The sequence below is a fragment of the Bufo bufo genome, chromosome 3, assembly GCF_905171765.1.
Source record: "Bufo bufo chromosome 3, aBufBuf1.1, whole genome shotgun sequence".
Lineage (NCBI taxonomy): Eukaryota > Metazoa > Chordata > Amphibia > Anura > Bufonidae > Bufo > Bufo bufo.
The window spans coordinates 313296627-313324324 of NC_053391.1; the positions used below are offsets into that span (position 1 = coordinate 313296627).

At 46.0% G+C, this 27698-nt stretch overlaps 1 protein-coding gene across 1 annotated transcript; it reads left to right on the forward strand.

Annotated features, from left to right (window-relative positions):
- The first annotated feature begins 2820 nt into the window (after window positions 1-2820).
- Window positions 2821-27474, forward strand: SESN2 (sestrin 2). The gene is made up of 10 exons (XM_040424277.1): window positions 2821-3130; window positions 9972-10037; window positions 10112-10258; window positions 14450-14632; window positions 14887-15063; window positions 15523-15664; window positions 15762-15880; window positions 16602-16792; window positions 17001-17145; window positions 26570-27474. Exons 1-10 carry the CDS (start codon window positions 2960-2962, stop codon window positions 26654-26656), a joined length of 1428 nt encoding a protein of 475 aa, XP_040280211.1. The 5' UTR covers window positions 2821-2959; the 3' UTR covers window positions 26657-27474.
- Window positions 27475-27698: the final 224 nt, after the last annotated feature.

Sequence of the window (27698 nt, forward strand, 5' to 3'; positions counted from 1 at the left end):
GCTGCACTGTGGTATTTGGTTCTGCTGGGGCAGTATATTGTGCTGCACTGTGGTATTTGGTTCTGCTGGGGCGGTATATTGTGCTGCACTGTGGTATTTGGTTCTGCTGGGGCGGTATATTGTGCTGCACTGTGGTATCTGGTTCTGCTGGGGCAGTATATTGTGCTGCACTGTGGTATTTGGTTCTGCTGGGGCAGGATTTTGTGCTGCACTGTGGTATTTGGTTCTGCTGGGGCAGTATATTGTGCTGCACTGTGGTATTTGGTTCTGCTGGGGCAGTATATTGTGCTGCACTGTGGTATTTGGTTCTGCTGGGGCGGTATATTGTGCTGCACTGTGGTATTTGGTTCTGCTGAGGCGGTATATTGTGCTGCACTGTGGTATTTGGTTCTGCTGAGGCGGTATATTGTGCTGCACTGTGGTATTTGGTTCTGCTGAGGCGGTATATTGTGCTGCACTGTGGTATTTGGTTCTGCTGAGGCGGTATATTGTGCTGCACTGTGGTATTTGGTTCTGCTGGGGCAGTATTTTGTGATACACTGTGGTATTTGGTTCTGCTGGGGCGGTATATTGTGCTGCACTGTGGTATTTGGTTCTGCTGGGGCGGTATATTGTGCTGCACTGTGGTATTTGGTTCTGCTGGGGCAGTATATTGTGCTGCACTGTGGTATTTGGTTCTGCTGAGGCGGTATATTGTGCTGCACTGTGGTATTTGGTTCTGCTGGGGCAGTATATTGTGCTGCACTGTGGTATTTGGTTCTGCTGGGGCAGTATTTTGTGATACACTGTGGTATTTGGTTCTGCTGGGGCGGTATGTTGTGCTGCACTGTGGTATTTGGTTCTGCTGAGGCGGTATATTGTGCTGCACTGTGGTATTTGGTTCTGCTGGGGCGGTATTTTGTGATACACTGTGGTATTTGGTTCTGCTGGGGCGGTATGTTGTGCTGCACTGTGGTATTTGGTTCTGCTGAGGCAGTATATTATGCTGCACTGTGGTATTTGGTTCTGCTGAGGCAGTATATTATGCTGCACTGTGGTATTTGGTTCTGCTGAGGCAGTATATTGTGCTGCACTGTGGTATTTGGTTCTGCTGAGGCGGTATATTGTGCTGCACTGTGGTATTTGGTTCTGCTGAGGCAGTATATTATGCTGCACTGTGGTATTTGGTTCTGCTGAGGCAGTATATTATGCTGCACTGTGGTATTTGGTTCTGCTGAGGCGGTATATTGTGCTGCACTGTGGTATTTGGTTCTGCTGGGGCAGTATTTTGTGATACACTGTGGTATTTGGTTCTGCTGAGGCAGTATATTATGCTGCACTGTGGTATTTGGTTCTGCTGAGGCAGTATATTATGCTGCACTGTGGTATTTGGTTCTGCTGAGGCGGTATATTGTGCTGCACTGTGGTATTTGGTTCTGCTGGGGCAGTATTTTGTGATACACTGTGGTATTTGGTTCTGCTGGGGCGGTATGTTGTGCTGCACTGTGGTATTTGGTTCTGCTGAGGCAGTATATTGTGCTGCACTGTGGTATTTGGTTCTGCTGGGGCAGTATATTGTGCTGCACTGTGGTATTTGGTTCTGCTGGGGCAGGATTTTGTGCTGCACTGTGGTATTTGGTTCTGCTGGGGCGGTATATTGTACTGCACTGTGGTATTTGGTTCTGCTGGGGCAGGATTTTGTGCTGTATATTATGCTGCACTGTGGTATTTGGTTCTGCTGAGGCAGTATATTGTGCTGCACTGTGGTATTTGGTTCTGCTGAGGCGGTATATTGTGCTGCACTGTGGTATTTGGTTCTGCTGAGGCGGTATATTGTGCTGCACTGTGGTATTTGGTTCTGCTGGGGCGGTATATTGTGCTGCACTGTGGTATTTGGTTCTGCTGGGGCGGTATATTGTGCTGCACTGTGGTATTTGGTTCTGCTGGGGCAGTATATTGTGCTGCACTGTGGTATTTGGTTCTGCTGGGGCAGTATTTTGTGATACACTGTGGTATTTGGTTCTGCTGAGGCAGTATATTGTGCTGCACTGTGGTATTTGGTTCTGCTGGGGCAGTATTTTGTGATACACTGTGGTATTTGGTTCTGCTGAGGCAGTATATTATGCTGCACTGTGGTATTTGGTTCTGCTGAGGCAGTATATTATGCTGCACTGTGGTATTTGGTTCTGCTGAGGCAGTATATTGTGCTGCACTGTGGTATTTGGTTCTGCTGAGGCAGTATATTATGCTGCACTGTGGTATTTGGTTCTGCTGGGGCGGTATATTGTACTGCACTGTGGTATTTGGTTCTGCTGAGGCAGTATATTGTGCTGCACTGTGGTATTTGGTTCTGCTGAGGCAGTATATTGTGCTGCACTGTGGTATTTGGTTCTGCTGGGGCGGTATGTTGTGCTGCACTGTGGTATTTGGTTCTGCTGAGGCAGTATATTGTGCTGCACTGTGGTATTGCCTGCCTTTTATCAATGTGGACTGGCCTGCACCAGGGAGCCAGTGTTTTCTCCAGGGCCCTGTGAGCCTAGCACAGCGATCTCTCTTCCCCATGGCTTGTTATTATCACCAGTCACAAGATGCTGAGTTATCACTTGTGGTAACCTTTACACTGAGGCGTTATCTGCAGGGCTCTGAGGTGACGCTCTTTTCTATGAGAGCTGGCACCCCTCTAGACCAGCTGCTGAATCATGTCCACCACTAGCTATAAACGCCTAAAGTTGTTTTTCTCACCTAAAAACGATTACAGAGATCAACAACACTACAACTCCCGTGAACCCTTGCGAACTCAGCGGGGCGTAGCTTGGGATTAGCTCTGCTCTGATTGGTGGAGAAGTACAGTGTAAGGGTCTAGGGCTGACGAGGCTATAAATACAGCAAGAGGTCGCTTCGCAGGACTTCTGAGCGGTCCGCAGCCATGAGTGAGGTGATTTAGCAGCACCACCGGCGGTTCCCGATGTGAAGCAGCTCTATGCATGTACCTCTGTGCGCTTCTGTTCCGGCTCCGCACTTCTCCGCAACCCTGGAAGCGCTGTGCTCCGTTAACCCCATCAGGGTGGCAGGCAGTCATTGTGCTTGCTCAAGGCTCCGAGAGGAGTGCTATCCCGGATGTCAGCTGTGCTGTGCCCGCAGGATCATGAAGGTGTGTGTTGAGTGTGAACACTGTCCTAGGAAAATGCTGTCTGCATGTTCCTGGCCGCTGTGAAGTTATTACAGCTTTCCCTTATTCCGTGTGTCCCCCTGTGGTGGGCTCCTTGGAGCAGTGGGGCTGGAAGGCTCTGGTGACCTTTGCTCTAATCCTTGGGAGCACGTAACAGGTTCGCTCAGCTGTCCGCTCCTGGCACTTGGGACATGTAATCCCGCTGGATGAACGCTAGGGGGCCTCGTGTTCCTGCGGTTTCCATGGTGCGACCAGCTGACTGTCTGGAGCCGCTCTTCTCCCGCAGCCTGCTTGTAACTCCGGCTGTAAGTTACATCAGCTTTAGCGGTGATTGCATGTACTCCTGGAGGCGCCAGGTCACAGTTCACATGGCTGCGTCTGAGATCCGGAGGCTCTAAGGCTAGGGACCTTGTGTTTGACTTCCTCTGCTTTACAGATCCCTGTAATCCCTGATGTCGTCACTCACTGTGATGAGCACATATGAGGGATGCTTTGTGAAACCTCTGGGATATATTCCATCACGTTTACCCCTTTTTGCATTAGGGCAAAACTGATCCGTTTGGACCGCTTGTGAGAGCCCTGAACGGATCTCACAAACAGAAAGCCAGTGTGAAAGTAGCCTTAGGCTACTTTCACACTTGCGTTCGGGGTTCCGCTTGTGAGTTCCGTTTGAAGGCTCTCACAAGCGGCCCCGAACTGATCCGTACAGCCCCAATGCATTCTGAGTGGATGCGGATCCGCTCAGAATGCATCAGTTTGGCTCCATTCCGCCTCCATTACACTCAGCAGGCGGACACCCGAACGCAGCTTGCAGCGTTTTCGTATCCGTTTGACGTTGACACAATATGGTGCAATTGCAAACGGATCCGTCCCCCATTGACTATCAATGTAAAGTCAGAAGTCCCTATTAATAGGTATATTTTAACTTGAAGCATCCCCATCACCATGGGAACGCCTCTATGTTAGAATATACCATCGGATTTGAGTTAGATCGTGAAACTCAGATCCGACAGTATATTCTAACACAGAGGCGTTCCCATGGTGATGGGGACACTTCAAGTTAGAATATACTAAAAGAACTGTACAGACCCCCCCCCCCCCTCCCCTGTATTTAACTCATTGGTGGCCAGTGCGGCTGGCCCCCCCTCCCCCCTAATTAAAATGACCGCCCCCCCCCCCATCATTGGTGGCAGCGGAGAGTTCCGATCGGAGTCCCAGTTTAATCGCTGGGACTCCGATCGGTAACCATGGCAACCAGGACGCTACTGCATTCCTGGCTGCCATGGTTACTTAGCAATTTTAGAAGCATTATACTTACCTGCGATGTCTGTGACCGGCCGGGCGCTCCTCCTACTGGTAAGTGAAAGGTCTGTGTGGCGCATTGCTTATAGCACAGACCTTTCACTTACCAGTAGGAAGAGCGCCCGGCCGGTCACAGACATCGCAGGTAAGTATAATGCTTCTAAAATTGCGTAACTCTCCGCTGCCACTAATGATAAGGGGTCGGTTCTTTTAATTAGGGGGAGGGAGGGGGGGCCGGCCGCACTGGCCACCAATGAGTTAAATACAGGGGAGGGGGGTCTGCCCCCTGCTGCCTGGCAGCACCTGCCAGGCAGCAGGGGGCAGTCATGTACACAGTTCTTTTAGTATATTCTAACTTGAAGCATCCCCATCACCATGGGAACACCTCTGTTAGAATATACTGTCGGATCTGAGTTTTCACGAAGTGAAAAGTCAGATCTGAAAAAAACAGTTATGCAGATGGATTCGTTCTGAACGGATGCAAGCGTTTACATTATAGGAGCGGATCAGTCTGTACAGACACCAGACGGATCCGCTCCTAACGCAAGTGTGAAAGTAGCCTTAAAATAAATGGAAAAGGACCTGCTCAGAATGCATCAGTTTGCCTCCGTTCAGTCTCCATTCCGCTCTGGAGGCGGACACCAAAACACTGGCTGCAGCGTTTTGCTGTCCGCCTGACGAAGCTGAGCCAAACGGATCCATCCTGGCACAATAGAAAACGGATCTGTCCCCCATTGACTTTCAATGGTGATGATGGATCGGTCATAGCTATAGAAGACCTAATACAACCGAATCCGTTCATGACGGATGCATGCGGTTGTATTTTTGTAATGGAAGCATTTTTGCAGATCCATGACGGATCCGCAAAAAAAAGCTAGTGTGAAAGTAGCCTTTTTACCTCTGACTTGGCACCACACTTGCTTACAGATTGTGGATGGGGCTGAACACAATCATGGACAGGTGTGGGTGTGATTTTGGATGAAGGCAGCTTTTTATTTTTCATTGTGTCCAGCCCCCTTAAAGGGGTTTTCTGGGTATTGATTGCCTATGTCCAGAATAGGTCATTACACTCTGATTAGTGAGGGTCGGACACAGGCACCTCCACCGCTTAGCTGTTGCCTGCAGCCTTGGCGCTGGAATGATGACTTTGATTGGAACAGAAAACACTGCTCCATTCAGTGTAGTGACCGTGCTGGGTTACTGCAGCTCCTATTCACCTCAAGGGGAGATGAGCTGCAGTAACCCAGCATGGCCACTACACTGAACGGTGCTGTGCTTTCTGCTCCATTCAAAGTGATCGTTCCAGCACCGAGGCTGCAAGGAACAGCTGATTGGTGGAGGTGCCTGTGTCTGACCCTCACCAATTGAATATTAATGACCTATTTTAGGCATTGGTCATCCATATCAGGATTCTGGAAAACCCCTATAATGCTAAGGATGATTTGATTGCAGTTTATGAATCAGAATGGTCACTCTTGATCAGTGGCTTTTTACATGTTTGTTGAAATGCTAGAAGGGTATGTTCACTTAGTGTTCTTTCACACTTGCAGCAGAGGATTCTGGCAGGAACGGTCTGCCAGATCCATCAAAATGTATGCAAACTGATGGCATTTGTCAGACAGGTCAGGATCCTGATCCGTCTGACAAATGCATTGAAATGCCGGATCAGTCTTTCCGGTGTCATCCGGCAAAAACGGATCCGGCATTTATTTTTTCACCTTTTTTTCAGTCTGCGCATACCGGAAGGACGGATCCGGCACTAATACAATCCTATGGGAAAAAATGCCTTATCCGGCATTCAGGCAAGTCTTCAGTTTTTTTAGGCCTCTTTCACACTTGCGTTGTTGGGATCCGGCATGCACTTCCGTTGCCGGAGGTGCCTGCCGGATCCGTAACAACGCAAGTGTACTGAAAGCATTTGAAGACGGAACCGTCTTCCAAATGCTTTCAGTGTTACTATGGCACCCAGGACGCTATTAAAGTCCTGGTTGCCATAGTAGTAGCGGGGAGCGGGGGAGCGGTATACTTACAGTCCGTGCGGCTCCCCGGGCGCTCCAGAATGACGTCAGAGCGCCCCATGCGCATGGATGACGTGATCCATGTGATCACGTGATCCATGCGCTTGGGGCGCCCTGACGTCACTCTGGAGCGCCCGGGGAGCCGCACGGACGGTAAGTATGCTGCTCCCCTGCTCCCCGCTACACTTACCATGGCTGTCAGGACTTTAGCGTCCCGGTAGCCATGGTAACTATTCAGAAAAAGCTAAACGTCGGGTCCGGCAATGCGCCGAAACGACGTTTAGCTTAAGGCCGGATCCGGATCAATGCCTTTCAATGGGCATTGATCCCGGATCCGGCCTTGCGGCAAGTCTTCAGGATTTTTGGCCGGAGCAAAAAGCGCAGCATGCTGCGGTATTTTCTCCGGCCAAAAAACGTTCCGTACCGGAACTGAAGACATCCTGATGCATCCTGAACGGATTACTCTCCATTCAGAATGCATTAGGATAATCCTGATCAGTATTCTTCCGGCATAGAGCCCCGACGACGGAACTCTATGCCGGAAGACAATAACGCAAGTGTGAAAGAGCCCTTAGGGCTCTTTCACACCTGCGTTCTTGTCTTCCGGCATAGAGTTCCGTCGTCGGGGCTCTATGCCGGAAGAATCCTGATCAGGATTATCCTAATGCATTCTGAATGGAGAATCCGGAACACTTGCCGCAAGGCCGGATCCGGAATTAATGCCCATTGGAAGGCATTGATCCGGATCCGGCCTTAAGCTAAACGTCGTTTCGGCGCATTGCCGGAGCCGACATTTAGCTTTTTCAGAGTGGTTACCATGGCTGCCGGGACGCTAAAGTCCTGGCAGTCATGGTAAAGTGTAGTGGGGAGCGGGGAGCAGTGTACTTACCGTCCGTGCGGCTCCCCGGGCGCTCCAGAGTGACGTCAGGGCGCCCCAAGCGCATGGATCACGTCATCCATGCGCATGGGGCGCTCTGACGTCATTCTGGAGCGCCCCGGGAGCCGCACGGACTGTAAGTATACCGCTCCCCCGCTCCCCACTACTACTATGGCAACCAGGACCTTAATAGCGTCCTGGGTGCCATAGTAACACTGAAAGCATTTGGAAGACGGTTCCGTCTTCAAATGCTTTCAGTACACTTGCGTTTTTCCGGATCCGGCAGGCACCTCCGGCAACGGAAGTGCATGCCGGATCCCAACAACGCAAGTGTGAAAGAGGCCTTAGCCGGAGATAAAACCGTAGCATGCTACAGTTTTCTCTTTTGCCTGATCAGTCAAAACGACTGAACTGAAGACATCCTGATGCAAACTGAACGGATTACTCTCCATTCAGAATGCATAGGGATATGTCTGATCAGTTCTTTTCCGGTATTGAGCCTCTAGGACTGAACTCTAGGACGGAAAAGAAAAACGCTAGTGTGAAAGTAGCCTTAGGATAAAACTGATCAGTTCTTTTCCGGTATAGAGCCCCTAGGATGGAACTGAATGCCGGAAAAGTATAACACAAGTGTGAAAGTACCCTTATCTAGGCCTCGTTCACAGTTCTGTTTTCCACTGAGGTGTACTGTCTGCATTTTCCATAGACAGCACACATTCCCATTGATATTACTGTTTTTTCACACATCAATATTTACTGAAAAAAATCGGAGACATGGACTATGGTCCTTGATGCGGACCAAACATAATCGGACACTACACAGGTGACGTCCATGTTTGGTCCGTTTTTCAGTGACCACTGATAGGAGATGCTCTAGTCCAGGCATGCTCAACCTGCGGCCCTCCAGCTGTTGTAAAACTACAACTCCCACAATGCCCTGCTGATAGGTGTAGGCTGTTCCGGCATGCTGGGAGGGCCGCAGGTTGAGCATGCCTGCTCTAGTCCATAGAATACAGATGACATACAGAGGGCAAGTACTTGTGGACCAAAAGCAGATCCTCCATGGATGAAACATGGATATTTTTATTTTTTCATGGATGTCTGATGAACCCGAAAATGTGAATGAGGTCTTGTGATGCAGATTTTCTGTCTTGGATTTGTATGTTGAAAATCTAGACATTCTGCAACAGTATTAACACACAAGTTGACCCACTGGGCAGTTTTAATATTCACACAATGTCAATATGTGGTGGATGACATCCAGAGGGTAAAAATTGTGGTAAACCAGCTATGAATAAAATCTGCATTATTTGGTGTGCATTTTGATGCTGCAGAATTCGTCCACATACGGCTGAGTTCACATTACAGTTTAGTTTTCCATTTTTCTGATCCACCAGAAGAAAAGAAAAATCTGTATGATCAGTTTGTCACTTTTGGCAGAGCTACGCCCGAGCCAGCTGTCTTACATTTAGAATCGGAGCTGGATGCGCCAAAGTTATGTAGAGGCACTATAGGAGCTAAAACGCTAGTCTTCATAAATGTTCCCCATAGTTTATAAGGCTGAAAAGACATCTGTCCATCCAGTTCGGTCTGTTAATCCTGCAAGTTGATCCAGAGGAAGGCTAAACAAACTCCATGATGTGGAAGCCAATTTTCCTCATTTTAGGGGAAAAAATCCTTCCCGACTCCAATCAGAATAACTCCCTGGATCAACGACCCCTCTCTAGTAGCTATAGCCTGTAATATTATTACGCTCCAGAAACACATCCAGGCCCCTCTTGAATTCCTTTATTGTACTCACCCTCACCACCTCCTCAGGCAGAGAGTTCCATAGTCTCACTGCTCTTACCGTAAAGAATCCTCTTCTATGTTTGTGTACAAACCTTCTTTCCTCCAGACGCAGAGGATGTCCCCTCGTCACAGTCCTGGGGATAAATAGATGATGGGATAGATCTCTGTACTGACCCCTGATATATTTATACATAGTAATTAGATCTCCCCTCAGTCTTTTTCTAAACTGGTCATGAATATGAAATTCCCAGATAACCCCTTCAAGGTCACCAAATCTCATGGCTTTTAACCAGGTAACGGTGAAACCCCTCCAAAAGAGGGGTTTTTATCCAGATCCGATTTCCTGTGACATAATATACTCTAAGAGTGGGCCATTTTCCTAGAGTGCTACCATCTTTGAGAGGTCATCTCAGAGGTTTTACTGTGTAGCAGATTCACATTTATTCCATCATTTCAAACATCCTTATCTTTCCATCTGTTTACTGGCAATAGTCCTGAGAAGTATGAACGCCTGTCAGATTTTGCCGTCTGGCCGCTCCTGGACGTTCTGTGCGGTATTATATAATTTCCTGTGGTGAGGAACCCAGCCTGATGAAGTCTTCTGAGGGCTTGACATGAGCATACTGGTATTTACTGTGTTTCTGCATTCCAATGGCTTGATGATTGGAATGCCTGGGGCAAGTTGCGCATATGGTAATAGCTGATGTAATTGATGCTAGAACTTGCTCCAAGCCTGTAAAAACACGTGCAGATTGCCTTCGTCATATTTTTTTTTTTTCCACTGGGTGGATATGATTTTATCCTTCCGGTTTTAAAGCAATCTGTAATGTTTCAGGATTCAGGCGATCAGATAAGACCAAGAGATACCAGGGGACCCAGTGCGTATATCCCTGTGTCACAGGTAAGAAGCGGCTGGATACGTGTGTACTGTAGTTACATTATGTAAATCTGTATTAACTGGTGCCTTCATTACAGTTGCCTCGACCAGTTGTGAGTGATAACATCGCAGCAGTAATGGGGCTCCATCCAGAATATCTGAGGATATTCTGGAAGACCCAGCATCAGCTTTTGCGTATGGATGGAGCGCTGCCCCTTCCAGAGAGGCACTACGTGGCCATCATGGTAAGTAATGGTCCCAGGTTTTAGCCCTGACAAATTCTAAAACTAAGGCTGCTTTCACAGTGACTATGATGCTGTGAGTTGAGGTGGATTTAGATGAGCAGCTGATTGCCAGGAAGGAAGCGTTCCTGCCCAACATTCGGCTGCTCGTTCGGTGAAGGAGACTACTCATCTACCTACAGCGATCTCCTTCACTGTTCGAGGACTGGGGATCACTCCTCATACTGGGCAGCAGATCGCTGTTTACACCACATGATCTGCTGCCCAGAAACTGATCGGTGGTGCCTGCATGAATGACAGGATCACCTGATGAACGAGCATCTTCATTGTACTTCAGTAGTTGACTACCATATACGATTGTCTACAGTCATCCCCCTGTATATTAAGTGAACAAATATGCCATTTTCAGTGGGATCGGCTGCAAATATAACATGCATGGGGTCCTCCTGGTTCTCCCCACACACATGTTTGTGTAGGGTCCTGTCTAGATAAACCAAGGGATCATCTGGTATTAGAAAAGATGGTTGTGACTGGTCACATGGCACATACCACTTCAGTCACTAACTAGCATTGTGAGCATACACTAGAAACCTTAGGGTGAGACCACATGGTCCAGCTGAATACACAGGGCCAAACCTGTGGTGGCAAATGGCTGCACAATTTTTCCTGGGAAATGACCACTACATTTGGCAGTGATTTTTGCCATGTTTTCATCCCCTCCGTCCCCTATTTAATTGTTGGGGTTGTACTGAAAGTTGAATACTGATTACTAGGGATGAGACAATAGACTTCGGATACTTCATCCGAAGTCGATTCACATAAAACCTTGTGAGCTCCGTACAGCATTAGAAGGAATTGGCTCCGATGAGCCGAAGTTATTACTTTGCGAAGTCTTGCGAGACTTCATGTAATAACTTTGAATTAATTATTACTGTAAAAAACCTTGATACTGTACTCGGGTCCGGTTCCAAGGTACCGCAAATCGACTTCAGATCAAGTTGATTCGCTCATCCCTACTGATGACCTATCCCTACGAAAGGGCAGCGGTTTCTGATCAATGGGGGTCTGATTCCCTGCACCCCCACCAATCAGCTGTATGAAGAGGCTGCGGAACTCCTGTGAGCACTGGTCTCTTCCAAGGTTAGTGATGTCATTTTCATCAGTCACATGACCTCGGGGCAGCTCAGTCCCATTTAAGTGAATGGAGCAGAGTTGCAGTACCAAGCACAGCTGCTGTACAATGGACAGCGCTGTGCTTGGTAAGTTGCAAGAAGGCTGTGGCAGTGACCGATCTAATCCGAGAATAGATCATCAGTATAAGGCCTCATGCACACGACCGTTGTGTTCATCCGTGGCCGTTGTTCCGTTTTCCGTGATTTTCGGCGGACCCATTGAGTTTCAATGGGTCCGTTGAAAACTCTGAAAATGCACCGTTGTTCATCTGCGGCCGTGATCCGTGTTTCCTGTCCGTCCAAAAAATATGACCTGTTCTATTTTTTGGACGGACAACGGTTCACGGACCCATTCAAGTCAATGGGTCCGTGAAAAAACACGGATGCACACAAGATTGGCATCCGCGTCCGTCATCCTTGTCCGTAGGCTACTTTCACACAGACGGATCGCCGATCCGTCTGCATAAAAGCTTTTTCAGATATGAGTTTTCACTTAGTGAAAACTCATATACGACAGTATATTCTAATACCGAGGCGTTCCCATAGTGATGGGGACGCTTCAAGTTAGAATATACTGAGAACTGTGTACATGACTGCCCCCTGCTGCCTGGCAGCACCTGATCTTTTACAGGGGGCTGTGATCCGCACAATTAACCCCTCAGGTGCTGCACCTAAAGGGTTAATTGTGCGTATCATAGCCCCCTGTAAGAGATCAGGTGCTGCCAGGCAGGAGGGGGCAGACCCCCTCCCTCCCCAATATTATATTCATTGGTGGCCAGTGTGGCCTTCCCTATCCCCTCCCCCCCACACCTAGTTAAAATCACATTCCCCCATCATTGGTGGCAGTGGAGAGTTCCGATCGGAGTCCCAGTTTAATTGCTGGGGCTCCGATCGGTAACCATGGCAACCAGGATGCTACTGCAGTCCTGGTTGCCATGGTTACTTAGCAATTTTTAGAAGCATTATACTTACCTGCGATGCCTGTGACCGGCCGGGCGCTCCTCCTACTGGTAAGAGACAGGTCTGTGCTATAAGCAATGCGCCGCACAGACCTTTCACTTACCAGTAGGAGGAGCGCCCGGCCGGTCACAGACATCGCAGCTAGAGGGTAAGTATAATGCTTCTAAAAATTGCTAAGTAACCATGGCAACCAGGACTGCAGTAGTGTCCTGGTTGCCATGGTTACCGATCGGAGCCCCAGCGATTAAACTGGGACTCCGATCGGAACTGTCCACTGCCACCAATGATGGGGGAACGTGATTTTAACTAGGGGGGGGGGGGGGAGAGATGTGAGGCCGCACTGGCCACCAATTATGGGGGATTCGGAACGTGATTTTAACTGGGGGGAGAGGGGAGGCCGCACTGGCCACCAATGAATATAATATTGGGGAGGGAGGGGGTCTGCACTTGATCTCTTACAGGGGGCTATGATACGCACAATTAACTCTTTAGGTGCGGCACCTGAGCGGTTAATTGTGCGGATCACAGCCCCCTGTAAAAGATCAGGTGCTGCCAGGCAGCAGGGGGCAGTCATGTACACAGTTCGTAGTATATTCTAACTTGAAGCGTCCCCATCACCATGGGAACGCCTCTGTTAGAATATACTGTCGGATCTGAGTTTCACGATCTAACTCAAATCCGATGGTATATTCTAACATAGAGGCGTTCCCATGGTGATGGGGACGCTTCAAGTTAAAATATACCATCGGATTGGAGAAAACTCTGATCCTATGGTATATTAACTCCTGACTTTACATTGAAAGTCAATGGGGGACGGATCCGTTTGCAATTGCACCATATTGTGTCAACGTCAAACGGATCCGTCCCCATTGACTTGCATTGTAAGTCAGGACGGATCCGTTTGGCTCCGTACGGCCAGGCGGACACCAAAACAACTTTTTTTTTTTCATGTCCGTGGATCCTCCAAAAATCAAGGAAGACCCACGGACGAAAAAACTGTCACGGACCAACGGAACCCCGTTTTGCGGACCGTGAAAAAATACTGTTGTGTGCATGAGGCCTAAAACACTCAAAATCACAGCTATGACAATATCCCGTCAGAGGGAGTAATAACCACAGGTGGTATATGTATAATTATTATAGTCACAGGAAACACTTGTTATAAAATGTAGCCTTTAATACAAATCGCTTATAAAATAACAAACTCCCACAAACCAAAAATAACACAGAAAAAGAACAAAAAAGGTATCACCATGACGGCACATCAAGGATACATACTGTAATGCTCAGTGGCACTAACCGTTGATAGGCAGGGTTGATGTAGTTGGTTTGGGCCAATCCCTAAATATAGCCCTATACTCGGTGACCCTGCCTATAAACGGAATGGCCGCCCTGAGAAGGGTGATCCTGTATTCTGGAACCTCCTGGTAGGCCCTAGGCTGACCCTATGATGTTGGTAAGTCCCTAGGTGGTGGCCTAATCTAGGTAACACAGAAGAAAAAAAATTAAAATTTACAGTATAGTGAGCAATGAACCACTAGACCGTGGATACCATATCTGTAAGTGGAAAATTGCTCAGGATGTTTTACGTCATAAGCGGTACAGGAATAACCACGTGCGTGATTATCTTTATGTATATATAATCTCATGGAAAGATCTATGTATAGTATTTACACACCAAGATGCCAGACACATTTGTGAATACAGATGTGTTCTCAAGATATACAAGTTTGGCGCCAAAGATTGCCTCCTAGGTTGGTGGCACACAGTCGGGCGCCAAAGTCCCATCAGTATAAAACACTCGGAAAACACCTTTAACTTGCTTGGTCATCATGATCAGGAAGTAGTGCAGGAAGGTTTATGCAGCAGCAAGCTGCCTCCCAAACACAAGTCTGGACCCCACCTGTTTCACTCGCACTACCAATGAAGGGAAAACAAAACTGATTCATTTTGGATGACTGAGTTATATTTTGGAAATCCTTTTTGGATTGTGATGTGCGACTGCAGGATAAGGGAGGTTGTCACGGTAAATGTTGATGTACTTTTTCTTGACTTTTTTCAGGCATCTGCTCGACACCACTGTGTGTATTTAGTTTCACTTCATTCATCATGCTTTCTTCAAGTTGGTGGGGATCCTCGTTGGTTGGAAGGACTGAGCTTTGCACCTCTCAAGCTGCGCAGACTAAATGATCTAAATAAATATCTTGCTCATAGGCCATGGCTGATAACCAAAGAACACATTGAGGTGAGTAGATGTACTGGATGGATCAGTATCAGCCATACTTGACTTCAGAGTTTAGAACCGACAGCACCTGGACAACTGACAAACTGAATGCAGTCGGAGACCATCCCAGTTCAATACTGGAACTGGTTTACCAAAAAAACACCTGAAACTGCATGTTCAAAAAATCCACTAAAATGGCATAAGTACTCAAAATGCCATCAAAAACTTGCGTGAACCCACTCTTGAAAGGATTTTTTTTTCTTCTTGCTCCCCAGTGTCTTCTAAAATCTCCAGCTGGACATGCCTGGTCTCTTGCAGAGTTGATCCATGCCCTTGTTCTGCTCACCCACTTCCATGCACTCGCCTCGTTTATTCTTGCTTGTGGCATCTACCCTCCAGAAGGAAAGGAAGGCATTCAGCGGGCCCCTTCCCCTGATGTCACAATTAGCGAGGTGCGTAGTCAACTGCTTACTTGTGAAACTTGGGTAGCATTTATTTGTATGGCACTATAAACATGTGAAATGGAAGGATTAATGTGTGATTCTGCAATCATTTCGACAAAGCAAATGAATGTTGCATAAAATGAACAATTTCACAAAGTTTTTTTTTTTCGCACCACGACACTAAATTCAATGAGGGCCAAAGGAGTGTTAAAATGTAACCTATAACTTATTTCACTCCCCTCTGTTCCAGTACCTGGCATACTAAGTGTGGCCTCCTTTTGGAAGTAATGTCCCTAAATGGCACTTGACCATTTGGGGACATATCACAACTAAAGCCAGTAAATGTTCTTTTGATTAAAGTGGAGATGCAGGTTTGCAGTTCTAGAGAAAAAAAACTCACGCAGTGCAAAAGTGGGAACATTGCAATTGTGGCGCCGTGAATCTGAACTTTGCACATTGTGTACACAGGGAACCAGCACTCCACAAGAAGCAGAGCGTGTTTTGGCTCAGATTAAGAAACTGGATCAGGAGGCTCAAGAGGCAAGTGAACAAGAGAAGGAGACTAGATTTGAACGGGAGAAGAGAGAATGTGCAATGGTCACTACTAATGGTATGCAATATGCATTATGATTTTTTTTTTAACAGCTTTCTTACATCTGTACATGTGTGGTTTCTACATAAGTTAGTCCAATATTTGTACTTAACAGATGATCCGGTTCATTCTGTCTACTCCCCAAGTGTCCTCTGCTTCCTGGATGACGCAGATTTTGGCTACATTGACTTCACTCGAAGAGGGGAGCAGACTCCTCCTACATTCCGTGCTCATGTAAGTCGTCCTTTTTTGCTCTTCTGACAATAGAAAATACAAATGATAAGAAATGAATGTGTTCATGTTTAGTCCTAGAGGACTTTTCTTAAATCTGGATTTTAGAAAAATTATAAAGCAGATAAGAAGCTCCTTAAGAGCTGCTTTCCCTGGACCCAAGACACTAGTGGGAACAGATCCATAAATGTTTGTGTCCATATAACCATTCTCCTCCTTGAAGACCATGCTGTAGTCATTTGCAGTGGTGTGGTTATGAAGTGAAGGCTTTAAAAGGACCACTTGCCCTCTGCTATCGTGTGTAGGGGGATCAAGCCACGTGTTACAGGTGAATGATGTTGCACCAGTGGAATAACCAGAACTCTGCAAGATTCCCAACAGGGTGTGGAGGGTGTAACTTCTCAATGTGTCATCATAATGGTTAAAACAGCCAAATAACACTCATAATTGGTTAGCACTGAAGCCATACTTTGCACAATTCATTATGGCTAATTGGTCAATTGCCAACACCAGCACCGTTATCTTATCTGAACATAAGACCACTAACTTGTAGTTTTTAGCAAGTCATTCAATTTGGCAGGCAGACAGTCATCTTCTCGTTGCGGACTTAAGAAATTTAAACACAAAATTCAGTCTGCAACACAATAGAGGCTCTAAAATGGTTACCAGGGAAAAGCTGAAAGTTCCTTTATCAGTTTACTTTAGAATTCCATTTCTTTTCCAGGACTACACATGGGAAGATCATGGATACTCCCTATTGCATAGATTGTATCCAGAGGTTGGTCAGTTGCTGGATGAAAAGTTCCAAGTAGCCTACAATCTGACATATCATACCATCGCTTCACACCAAGAAGTAGACACTTTCAAATTGCGTAGAGCCATCTGGAACTATATCCAGTGCATTTATGGGATCAGGTAAGGAGTTAAACAAGTTGTTTGGAAAACTTTGCTGTAACATTTAAAGAGAACCTGATAAAATGCCTATCTTGGGCTATGGAGCTCAGAAAGAGCAGAGATATAAATGTATAAATTGACGTTTTGTTAACTGTGTATGCTACGTGCAGATTGCACTGCATTTTGTGGTGACAGGTTCCCATTAAGCCTGTGGTAACTTGCCTCTTAGGTATGATGATTATGACTACGGTGAGGTGAATCAGCTTCTGGAGAGGAGCTTGAAAGTTTATATGAAAACTGTGACTTGCCATCCAGAGAGGGTGACACGCCAACTATATAATGACTTTTGGAGGGAATTTAAGCATTCGGAAAAGGTAAGTCTGGAAGCTAATTGTTTGTGTTCTGCAAGAAATATTCCTTTTAATCACATCACTAAGTTTTCAGATGGCAGTAAAATATCAGAACATCTAACGTTGTGGTGACCTTTAGTAATGTTGTAAAGCCATTTCTTAAGAAAAATGTCAACCGTTTTGGGGCTTCAGTGCTATTTCCTGTTCTTTTATAGTGCATGATTAACAGTTTAAAATTCCAGCATTTTTTTAAGTTGCATGTTTTTGTTCACTTCTTTCTGTTCAGTGTCACTGTGCCTCTGTTAAGTCCTATAGGGTGGCCTGTAGGAAGAATGCCTGGAAAAACAAATACCCAGGGTATGCTGCATTTAAAAAAAATACCATATACCCAGACCATGCTGCATGGGTCATCACTGTCTGATCAGTGGGGGTCCAACACCCACAGTGTTGGACTGGACATAGACCCTACATGGAATTTTCTTGGTGGGCTAATGCTCACTGCCGCTGACTGAGTACATATTACTGGGAGAACTATAGGGGTCATTATTACAGGTAGTCCAGGCAGCATGCTGAAGGTAGGGCTGTCCTGGTGCTGTGGCCCACATCTCTCCTCCTAAAGCCAATAGCAGGTGGTGACTGGGATGAGCCTCCTAGCATCGCGGGTGATGCTACGGAGGCTCGTCCCTGCCATTGGCTGCTCCCCCGACACCAGATGTTTTCATCTGCGCATGGGGAGAAGCGGCTGTGCGGGGACCAGGAGTGGCGCGGGGAGCCAGGTAAGTATATTCATTGCGAGGGGCCCAGCATATGGGGCAGCTTTTTATAACCTTGGATAACCCCTTTAACATCTAATCTGAAAACCGCAGCAGTCGCCAGTTTGTCTGCATCATGGCCACATCAGTCCACCTGGTTTGGCTTTACCCAAGTTCCATTCCCTAGTTCAAGAACACATCCACCCAACTTAAAAGGGTTATCCAGTGGCGTGGCCTCTGAGCGCATGGAGTGAGACGCACTGTTCACTGCTCCTGCGAGTATCCTGTACTAAACTGTCGGTAGCACGCTTCGTTCTCTCGAAATAACCTTACCTGGTGAGAGGAAAGTGTCCGGTGGTTGCTGTTGCAATTGGGAGCCTGAAAATGCAGAGGAAGTCTAGCAAAGTTACTAAACAAGACAGGCTGGAGGCGGGCCAACATGGCGCCGATGGAGGAGAGGTGGTGAGCCAGAGCGCGGAAGCTAAGCTCAGCAAGTTTGCCCGTCTAGATAGCGGAGTGGGCGATTGGGTCTAATGATAAGGGGACTGAAATGCTTACCACCTCTGACCAGGAGGACGGTTCTATAGAATAGATGGCGACAGCCTGGATACGGCTGATCAGCTTTTGCCATCTCCTGCAAGCCCTGCAAAAGATACAGTGGGCCTTCGGGCCGTGTCTACAGAGGAGCCCACGCTGAAAGACATAATGGTTGCTGTCGCAAGTTGTAATAGCACCCTTAACCACTTCCCATCTGGGCCCTTTGCCCCCTTCCTGACCAGGCCAAATTTTGCAAAACTGACATATCTCACTTTATGTGGTAATAACTTTGGAACACCTTTATTTATCCAAGTCATTCAGAGATTGTTTTCTCGTGACACATTGTACTTCATGATAGTCATAAATTTGAGTCAAAATATTTCACCTTTATTTATGAAAAAATCCCAAATTTACCCAAAAATTTGAAAAATTCGCAATTTTCTAAATTTCTATTTCTCTGCTTTCAAAACAGAAAGTGATACCTCATAAAATAGTTATTATTTAACATTTCCCATATGTCTACTTTATGTTGGCATCATTTTGGAAATGTCATTTTATTTTTTTAGGACGTTAGAAGGCTTAGAAGTTTAGAAGCAATTCTTCAAATTTGTAAGAAAATTGCCAAAACCCACTTTATAAGGACCAGTTCAGGTCTGAAGTCACTTTGTGGGGCCTACATAGTGGATACCCCCATAAATGACCCCATTGTAGAAACTACACCCCTCAAGGTATTCAAAACCGATTTTACAAACTTTGTTAACCCTTTAGGCGTTCCACAAGAATTAAAGGAAAATGGAGATCAAATTTTTAAATTTCACTTTTTTGGCAGATTTTCCATTTTAATCAATTTTTTTCTTTAACACATCGATGGTTAACAGCCAAACAAAACTCTATTTATTACCCAGATTCTGCGGTTTACAGAAACACCCCACATGTGGTCGTAAACTGCTGTATGGGCACACGGCAGGGCGCAGAAGGAAAGGAACTCCACATGGTTTTTAGATGCCATGTCCCATTTGAAGCCCCCTGATGCACCCTTACAGTAGAAACTCCCAAGAAGTGACCCCATTTTGGAAACTAGGGGATAAGGTGCCAGTTTTATTAGTACTATTTTTGGGTACATATGATTTTTTGATCATTCATTATAACACTTTATGGGGCAAGGTGACCAAAAAATTGGTTGTTTTAGCACAGTTTCTATTTATTTATTTTTACAGCGTTCACCTGAGGGGTTCAGTCAAGTGACATTTTTATAGAGCAGATTGTTACGGACGTGGCGATACCTAATATGTATACTTTTTCTCATTTATTAAAGTTTTACACAATAATAGCATTTTTGAAACCAAAAAATTATGTTTTAATGTGTCCATGTTCTGAGAGCTATAGTTTTTTTATTTTTTGAGAGATTTTCTTATGTAGGGGCTCATTTTTTGCGGGATGAGGTGACGGTTTTATTGGTACTATTTTGTGGGACATACGCGTTTTTGATCACTTGGTGTTGCACCTTTTGTGATGCAAGGTGACAAAAATTGCTTGTTGTGACAGTTTTTTTTATTTATTTTTTACGGTGTTCACCCGAGGGGTTAGGTCATGTGATATTTTTATAGAGCTGGTTTTTACGGACGCGGCAATACTAAATATGTCTATTTTATTTTTTCTTTTTTTTTTTTTATTCCTTACTTGGGATTTTTTTTTTTTTTACATGTGAACCTTTTTTTTATTTTATTTTTTCAACACTTTATTTTATTTTACACTTTTCGTCCCCCATAAGGTCATACAAGACCTCTGGGGGACATTTACTTCACTTTTTTTTTTTTTTTTTTTCACTGTTGATTTCTCCTGTAACTGGGGCTGACATAGTAGCCCCAGTTACAGTGGAAATGCACCCCTATAGAGGCTGTACAGCAGCAATCCTGCGCTGTACAGCCTCACAGCAGGGCTGATCGAGGTCTCTGAGACCTCACACAGCCCCTGCACTCTCCGGTCCCGGCGGTGACCGCCGGAACAGGAAGCGCACAGCGCTTCCTGCTCTGCAGACACAGCGCTCGGTGAGCGCTGTGTCTGCAGCGATCGTGAAGGCAGGGACACCTGGGCACTGTCCCTGCCTTATCTCTGGGTTGCCCTGCTGTCACTGACAGCGGGCAACCCGATCAGCAGCTGCACGATTAGCGTGCAGCTGCTATTTCTGACAGGACGTTTTAAAACGTGCTGTCAGAAATAGACGTCCACCCATAGGACGTTTATATCCTATGGGCGGACGTGAGGCGGTTAAAGTGCTCACAGTACAAGTCAGCAGTTTGCGGTCTGATGTTTCTATAATTAGACACAATTTACATAAGATATCCGAGCGCACCTCTGAATTGGAGAAGGGGGTGTCGTCACTGGAGGATGTAGTCCAGCCTTTGCAAATGGTGTCCAAGACGTCTATGAAGGACATTGCTGCCCTGTATGCCAAGACGGATGATTTAGAGAACAGATCGCGAAGGAACAATCTGTGAATTGTAGGAATGCCAGAGAAGACAGAGGGGGCCAATGCCACTGAATTTGTGGAGAAATGGTTACACCAGTTTCATGAGAAAGGCCTATCTTCCCTGTATGCGGTGGAGCGGGCGCACAGAGTGCCCATGCGGCCGCTCCCACCAGGCAGACCTCCTCGCCCTATCCTTACGAAGATATTGCATTTTAAAGATCGGGACACTATTCTACGTCAGTCCAGAGATGAAGAGATCGTCCTGAACGGGGTCAGTGTCCATTTTTCCAGATTATTCGAATGAGGTGCAGCGGAGGAGGAGCCGTTTTATGGATGTCAAGAAAAGGCTTAGAGGGTTGCAGGTTCCATATGCCATGCTGTTCCCTGCTAAATTACGAGTGGTGGCATTGGGATCCACTAGATTTTTCAAGGATCCAGATGAAGCGGCACAGTGGCTGGACGTCCACGAACGGCAACTGAGAAATGGGTCCCTGGACACTTGAAGGAGGCAGATATGCATTTTGGTTTGATTTCCTTATGTGTTTGCACTTTAATGTCACCATAATGTTGCACCAGTTAAGTGTACTTTACAATGCTACCACATGGTAGATTCTGAGGTGGGAGTAGGCGGTTAGGGGATTGTTGTTCATTAGTGGGCAAGTTGCTCATGGATTGCCCTGTTTATGGGTTTAAAGTTGGAAATGTGGGGACAACTGTTCTCATTTGCAGGAATCTGATAATGATGGGGGGGGGGGGTTAGGTAGGGGGAGGGATCAGGGCATGAACTCTGAATTGATTGAGTGGGGTGTGAGAGGGAGGTATGTCAGTGTTTTGTCATGACACAGGTGATTAAAGTTTTGAGCTGGAATGTGAGGGGTATGGCTGATGCACGGAAATGACAGTGTATTTTTCACTACTTGAGGCGTTTTCAGCCTGCCATCTGTTGCCTGCAGGAAACGCATTTGACTAGTGATACTGTACAGTGGCTGAACAAAAGCTGGGTGTGACATGTGGTACACGCAATCCATTCCTCACATTCCAGGGGAGTATGTGTGTTAGTGCATAAAAGTATTAGATATGAACATGTGCAGCAGTGTGTGGATACTGAGGGCAGGTTTGTATGTATTGTGTGTAAGATTGATGGGATCCAGGTGGTGTTGGTGTCAGTGTATGTGCCCCCGCCGTTTGTTTCTCCTTTGGTACGTGCAATTATGACCTTCGTGGCGGACTTCCCTGGGTTACCATGGCTACTAGTAAGGGACTTCAACTGCACGCCGGACGACTCCTTGGATAGATGTCGGGTGGAGGGGTCAGGTGGATCACCGGGGAGTGCAGCTCTGAAGAATAATATGAATGAAACTGGTTTGTTTGACGTGTGGAGAGTACGTAACCCTAATAGGCGCGAATATTTGTGCAGATCTGCTACGCATCATTCTCTATCACGCATAGATCTGGCTCTTGTTAATGACGTTGTTGCCTCTGATTCGGGGTATTATCTATCACCCTTGGTCGTTGTCTGACCATTCCTTGGTGCAGATTGACTTGTGCCTGGGGGCGCTCAGACAGGGACTGAGGTTGTGGAAATGCAACCTGCATTGGCTTAATGTACTGGGTGATCTATCTGAGATTTCTCTGGCGGATAGGGAATATTTTGCTATTAATGTAGGGACGGCTTCCATACACTGAGTCTGGGAGGCTATGAAAGCGTTCTTAAGGGGAGTATTCATGAAAGAAATTAGTAAGCACAAATCCAAGTCTAGAGAATCGGATGTTAAAGCACATGTACAAGTGGCGGAAGCTGAACGGGTGTTTGGTAGGTTCCCTTCCTTGGTTAATAGTGAGGCTCTGGCGGTAGCTCAGGAACAGTTGAGGTGTCATTTAATGCAGGCCACAGAGCGGAAGCGTAGTTTTTACCACCAAAGATCTTTTGAGGAGGGTGAGAAGGTAGGTCATTTACTGTCTGTTTCTCAAGCTCAGCGGGGATCCTCTTGTATACAGGAACTGGGAACAGTAGGCAGGACACAAAAGGAATATTGGACATACTAAAAGCTTTTTGTGTCCCTATACGCATCTACTGTCCCTAGTTCTGAGGATGCTTTGACTGCCTTTTTGGAGGAGGCGCAATTATCTGTGTTGTCAGATGAGGATAGGGAGAGATTAGAAGAGCCGATTTCACTTGAACTGGAGGCGGCACTTGGAGATATGGCGAATGGCAAGGGCCCGGTGGCAGATGGCCTATCGGTGGAGGTATATAAGAAATTGCAAGGGGGTGCTCCTCCCCGAATTGCTTAAGGTGCTTGAACATTCACTGGAGACAGGTTCGCTACCACACTCTATGCAGGAGGCTATAATCATAGTCCTTCCCAAGCCTGGGAAGGATCCCAAATTACCTGACTCCTATAGACCGATTTCGCTTTTAACAGTGGATGTGAAGCTCCTAGCAAAGGTGTTGGCGAACAGGTTGTCCAGGGTGATTCTGACAATTGTACACTCAGATCAGACAGGCTTCATGCCTGGGAAATCGACTGCTATAAACATCTGCAGACTATATGCTAGTCTGAGTATTCCGCCAGATAATTGTGGAGACAGGGCCTTGCTTACTCTTGATGCCGCTAAGGCGTTTGATAGTGTAGAGTGGAATTATTTGTGGGGAGTCTTGAGAGCTATGGGCTTTGGTGCTCGGTTTACTCGAGTCCCAGGGCGCGCATTAGAGCTAATGGGGGGTTGTCATAACTTTACTCTACTCTGGCTCGGGGCACCAGGCAGGGATGCCCACTATCTCCTTTATTATTTGCTCTAGCTATTGAGCCTCTAGCAGCTTTAATACGCCTGTCACCTCATATTGTGGGGTTCAGATATGGTGGGGTACAAAATAAGGTCGCTATGTACGCTGATGACACCTTGCTTTTCTTGGGCGATACTGGGACATCCCTGGATGCGGCCATGTCACAGATTTTTGGAGGTTCTCTGGACTTAAGATTAATTGGCAAAAGTCTGCTCTGATGCCTGTTGATGGGCAGGTCCTGTCGGTTGAGCGAGTTAATGGTAGGATTCCCTGTGTGGACAAGTTCAAATATTTTTAGGGTTGTACATAACACCTAGATTGTTGGATTTTGAAGAACTAAATCTGACCCCTTTGCTTGCTACTTTTAGACTTAAGGTTAGGACCTGGTGTAGGCTCTTTCTATCTGTAGTGGGTAGAGTGAACCTTTTAAAGATGGTAATGATTCCTCAGCTGCTTTATGTACTCAATAATGCCCCCGTGTGGATTCTTTTAGATAGGTTCAGGAAAATACATTCTATGTTCAGGGACCTTATTTGGAAGTATGGCCAAGCAAGGATCAAACTAGAGACGTTGCAGTACCCGAAGACAGAAGGTGGTTTGGCAGTTCCGAATGCCTGGATCTATTTCTTGGCCTCCCAGTGTCAGCACTTTAAGGGCTGGATTGACTTCCAGTCGCCGGATGTGACTGGAAGGATACTGCAGCACTGGTTGGGAAGTCGTGACCTTATGTGTATACTGGAGGGGGCGGGAATGCATGGGGGAGAGAGAAGGTCTTGCTTATTGAACTTATGAAGAAGGTATGGGCGAAGGTCAAACTGCTTAGAGGTGTGGGAGGAGTTGGAGAGCTGTCCCCAATATGGAACAATAATTTATTGCCAGAATTCACGTCTGTTAGGAATTCGGAATCTCATGAGGTAATGAGTATAGGTCAACTGATGGAGGGCAATGTGTTCAAATCATTTCAGGGTCTACAGCAAGAATTTAATGTCCCCAAGGTTTGGTTTTATCAGTATCTACAATTGAGACATGCCTATGATGTCACGGTGAGGAAAGGATGTGTCATAGCTAAAATGGATGTGGTACATAAACTTATTCTCCCGAAAGGGGGGAAGAGCGGATTGATATCGCAGGTGTATACTCTATTGCTAGACAAGTTCCTAGCTGGGTTCCCTCTGACGTGGATGATGAAATGGGAGGGTGATTTGGGGGCTGTGTCTAAAGATCAGTGGGAAGATATATTGGAGGCAGTTCCCAGAGTGTCCTTAAGTGAACAGGCTAAACTGTCACAGCTTTTCATCATCCACAGAGTATATAAAACGCCGGTATTTTTACGAAAAATTGGTGTCAGGAATGATGTGTCCGAAGTGCATGGAGGAGGGAGTGGATTTGTTGCATATTCTCTGGTTGTGTCCAGTGATGGGTAGATACTGGGATGAGGTGCTGACCATGATTAATAAAAAATTGGCGTTGAGATTGCAAAAGGATCCTAAGGTATGTGTGTTGGGCTATATGTCGGAGATTGGAGGAAGTGAGTTGGTCAAGGTGGCGGTGGGAAGGCTGCTATATGTGGCCAGGAAACTGGTGGCACAGCGGTGGATCTGGGGGAGTCCGCCAACGGTGGATGAATTCGTGCAGAGGGTGCATGACATGATTATGGAAAAAAGTGTTTGTTAGGAGAGATTGTGGAATGAATGGATGTATCATACCCATATTGTGATATAAGATATGACAGAGACCCTCATGCTCCTATTCATAGGGGGGGGTCAGGCCTATGTTATGTTTTGTGCCTTTAATTTGCTATATTTACTCGTGATTGGGTACATTGTCTACTGCTGAAATGGATGTGTCATTTGATGCTGCCTTATGTTACTGTACTTTTCTGTTTTCTGCATTATGTTGGAAGAGAAAATGTGCATCCAGGAAAAGTTTATTATACCTGTTCAATAAAATGATCCGATTCAAAAAGGGTGAGGGGGGGGGTGAGGTTAGGCTAATGCTATGTTTTGTGCCTATAATTTGCTAGATTTACCCTTAATTGTGTACATGGTATACTACTGAGATGGATTTGTCATCTGATGCTTATACTTTTCAAAATTTCTGTATTATGATGGAAAAGACAATGTGCTATCAGGAAAAATTTATTATACCTGATTAATAAAAATGATTTGATTAAAAAAAGGGGTTATCCAAGGATTAATGTTACCCTCTTTCTAACAAAGCTAGAACCAGCCCTGTACCTCACATGGATCCAGAGATCTCCCCATTCATTGCTCTGCTAGATTTATATCAAGCTGGCAGCACAGGGGGTCTTTTCTGCAACTAAGTTGGTGGGTCCACATGCTCTCCATATCAAAACTCAGGAGGAAGTTGAAAAATGAAACTGAGCATGTACGACCTTCAGTGAGCTGGACAAAAAGAAAAAAATATTTATAAACAGCAGGTGGTGCTGTACAGATACACTTTATTGAATAACTCTGTGGCTATACAATTTTTTTTTTTAATTACTTGCGATTACAAAAGTATTCAGATCCAGGTGGGATCTAGAATCTTTTTTGTGGGACGCCTTTAAAGGACTGAGTCCTTTAACTGCCCAAATCTTCTAGGTGGGAGTCCCTCTGTTCTCTCCCAGGCCCCATATGAGTTATTGTCTGTGACCGAGACAGTTAGACTTGTTGGTAACTAGACTCAGAAAACAATGTTATTCGATATGACACATGCAGACAGGAGGACATCGTTGGAAGCAGAAAAATGCCTGCAATCAAGTCAAATGTGTTTTCACAGGGTTTGTGCTTCACCAGTTTGTTTGAATTATAGCTAATATCATTGAATGTGTTGTCCTCTGTAGTGTTTTATACAAGCATGTATTTGAGATGCTAATTGTTTTTTTTATTTTTTTTATTGCAGGCCCACTTGAACTTGCTTTTGCTTGAAGCCAGACTACAAGCTGCTCTGCTATATGGCCTTAGAGCAATAACCCGTTACATGACGTGACCAGGGACATGGAATTGGTGCCATTCAAGGTGGTATTAATCCCATCGCTGCTGCATTTCTAATGCATAATTTGCACAATTGAGGAGCAAACTTGAGTGATCTTCAAATTTTAAGGAGTGCTGCCCACCAACTCACTCTTGTTTCCTGTTGTGGGCATGACCTCTTTATAGTGTGAACTCAGCTGCCCAGTATAGTACTGTGCACAGCAATACTTTTGTGTATGTACAATGTATGTTATTGTATATAACTGTTTACATGTTGTGACGCTTTGTAGCTATTAATGTTGTACATTGAAAAATTAATCTTATGTGGTATGGGCCAGTTTTTGTTCAGTTTACATGGATCTCAAACTCTGGACCACTTCTCAAGAGCTTCATCCTCATGCCTGTGGGAATCTATCATCTGACTTCTAGCCAAATAAGTCGTCATTAGGGGATGTCCCGTTTCAAACACCACTTTTTATCCTTTTAGGCCTTTTTTTTGTTAGGAGGCCTTAAAAGATTTGCACATTTTAAGGGCATCTGTTTGCCTACATGTTCTAAAATAATATTTCTCAATAAGGGGCTTGTCCTGCAATTCAATATTTGTTAGATGATGCAGTGTAAACAATGCGGCTGTTACATGATAGTTATGGCATCCTCTGGTCTTTAGATTGTCTCTCAGAAGGTTGTCTACATCACGTGTCCCAAGTGCTGGTAAGAAGCCATTTCTTAGTATGCTGATTCCTACTGGCTGTGTTCTATAGTAGCATGAATCAACCTGCTACCCATGTACAAGAGGATCCAGGATGTTTGACAAACCTGCTGGCATGTGTGACAACTAAGGCTACTTTCACACTTGCGTTCGGGGTTCCGCTTGTGAGCTCAGTTTGAAGGCTCTCACAAGCGGCCCCGAACGCATCCGTCCAGCCCCAATGCATTCTGAGTGGATGCGGATCCGCTCAGAATGAATCAGTCTGGCTCCGCTTGGCCTCCGTTCCACTCAGCAGGCGGACACCGGAACTGCAGCGTTCGGGTGTCCACCTGGCCGTGCGGAGCCAAAC

Bases quoted from the DNA above. Each gene is read 5' to 3' on its own strand.
- SESN2 (XM_040424277.1), top strand. From the start codon at position 2,960: ATGCATGTACCTCTGTGCGCTTCTGTTCCGGCTCCGCACTTCTCCGCA. The intron at 3,131-9,971 runs GTGTGTGTTGAG...GTAATGTTTCAG, and splicing joins GTGCCCGCAGGATCATGAAG to GATTCAGGCGATCAGATAAG. The intron at 14,633-14,886 runs GTGAGTAGATGT...CTTGCTCCCCAG, and splicing joins TAACCAAAGAACACATTGAG to TGTCTTCTAAAATCTCCAGC.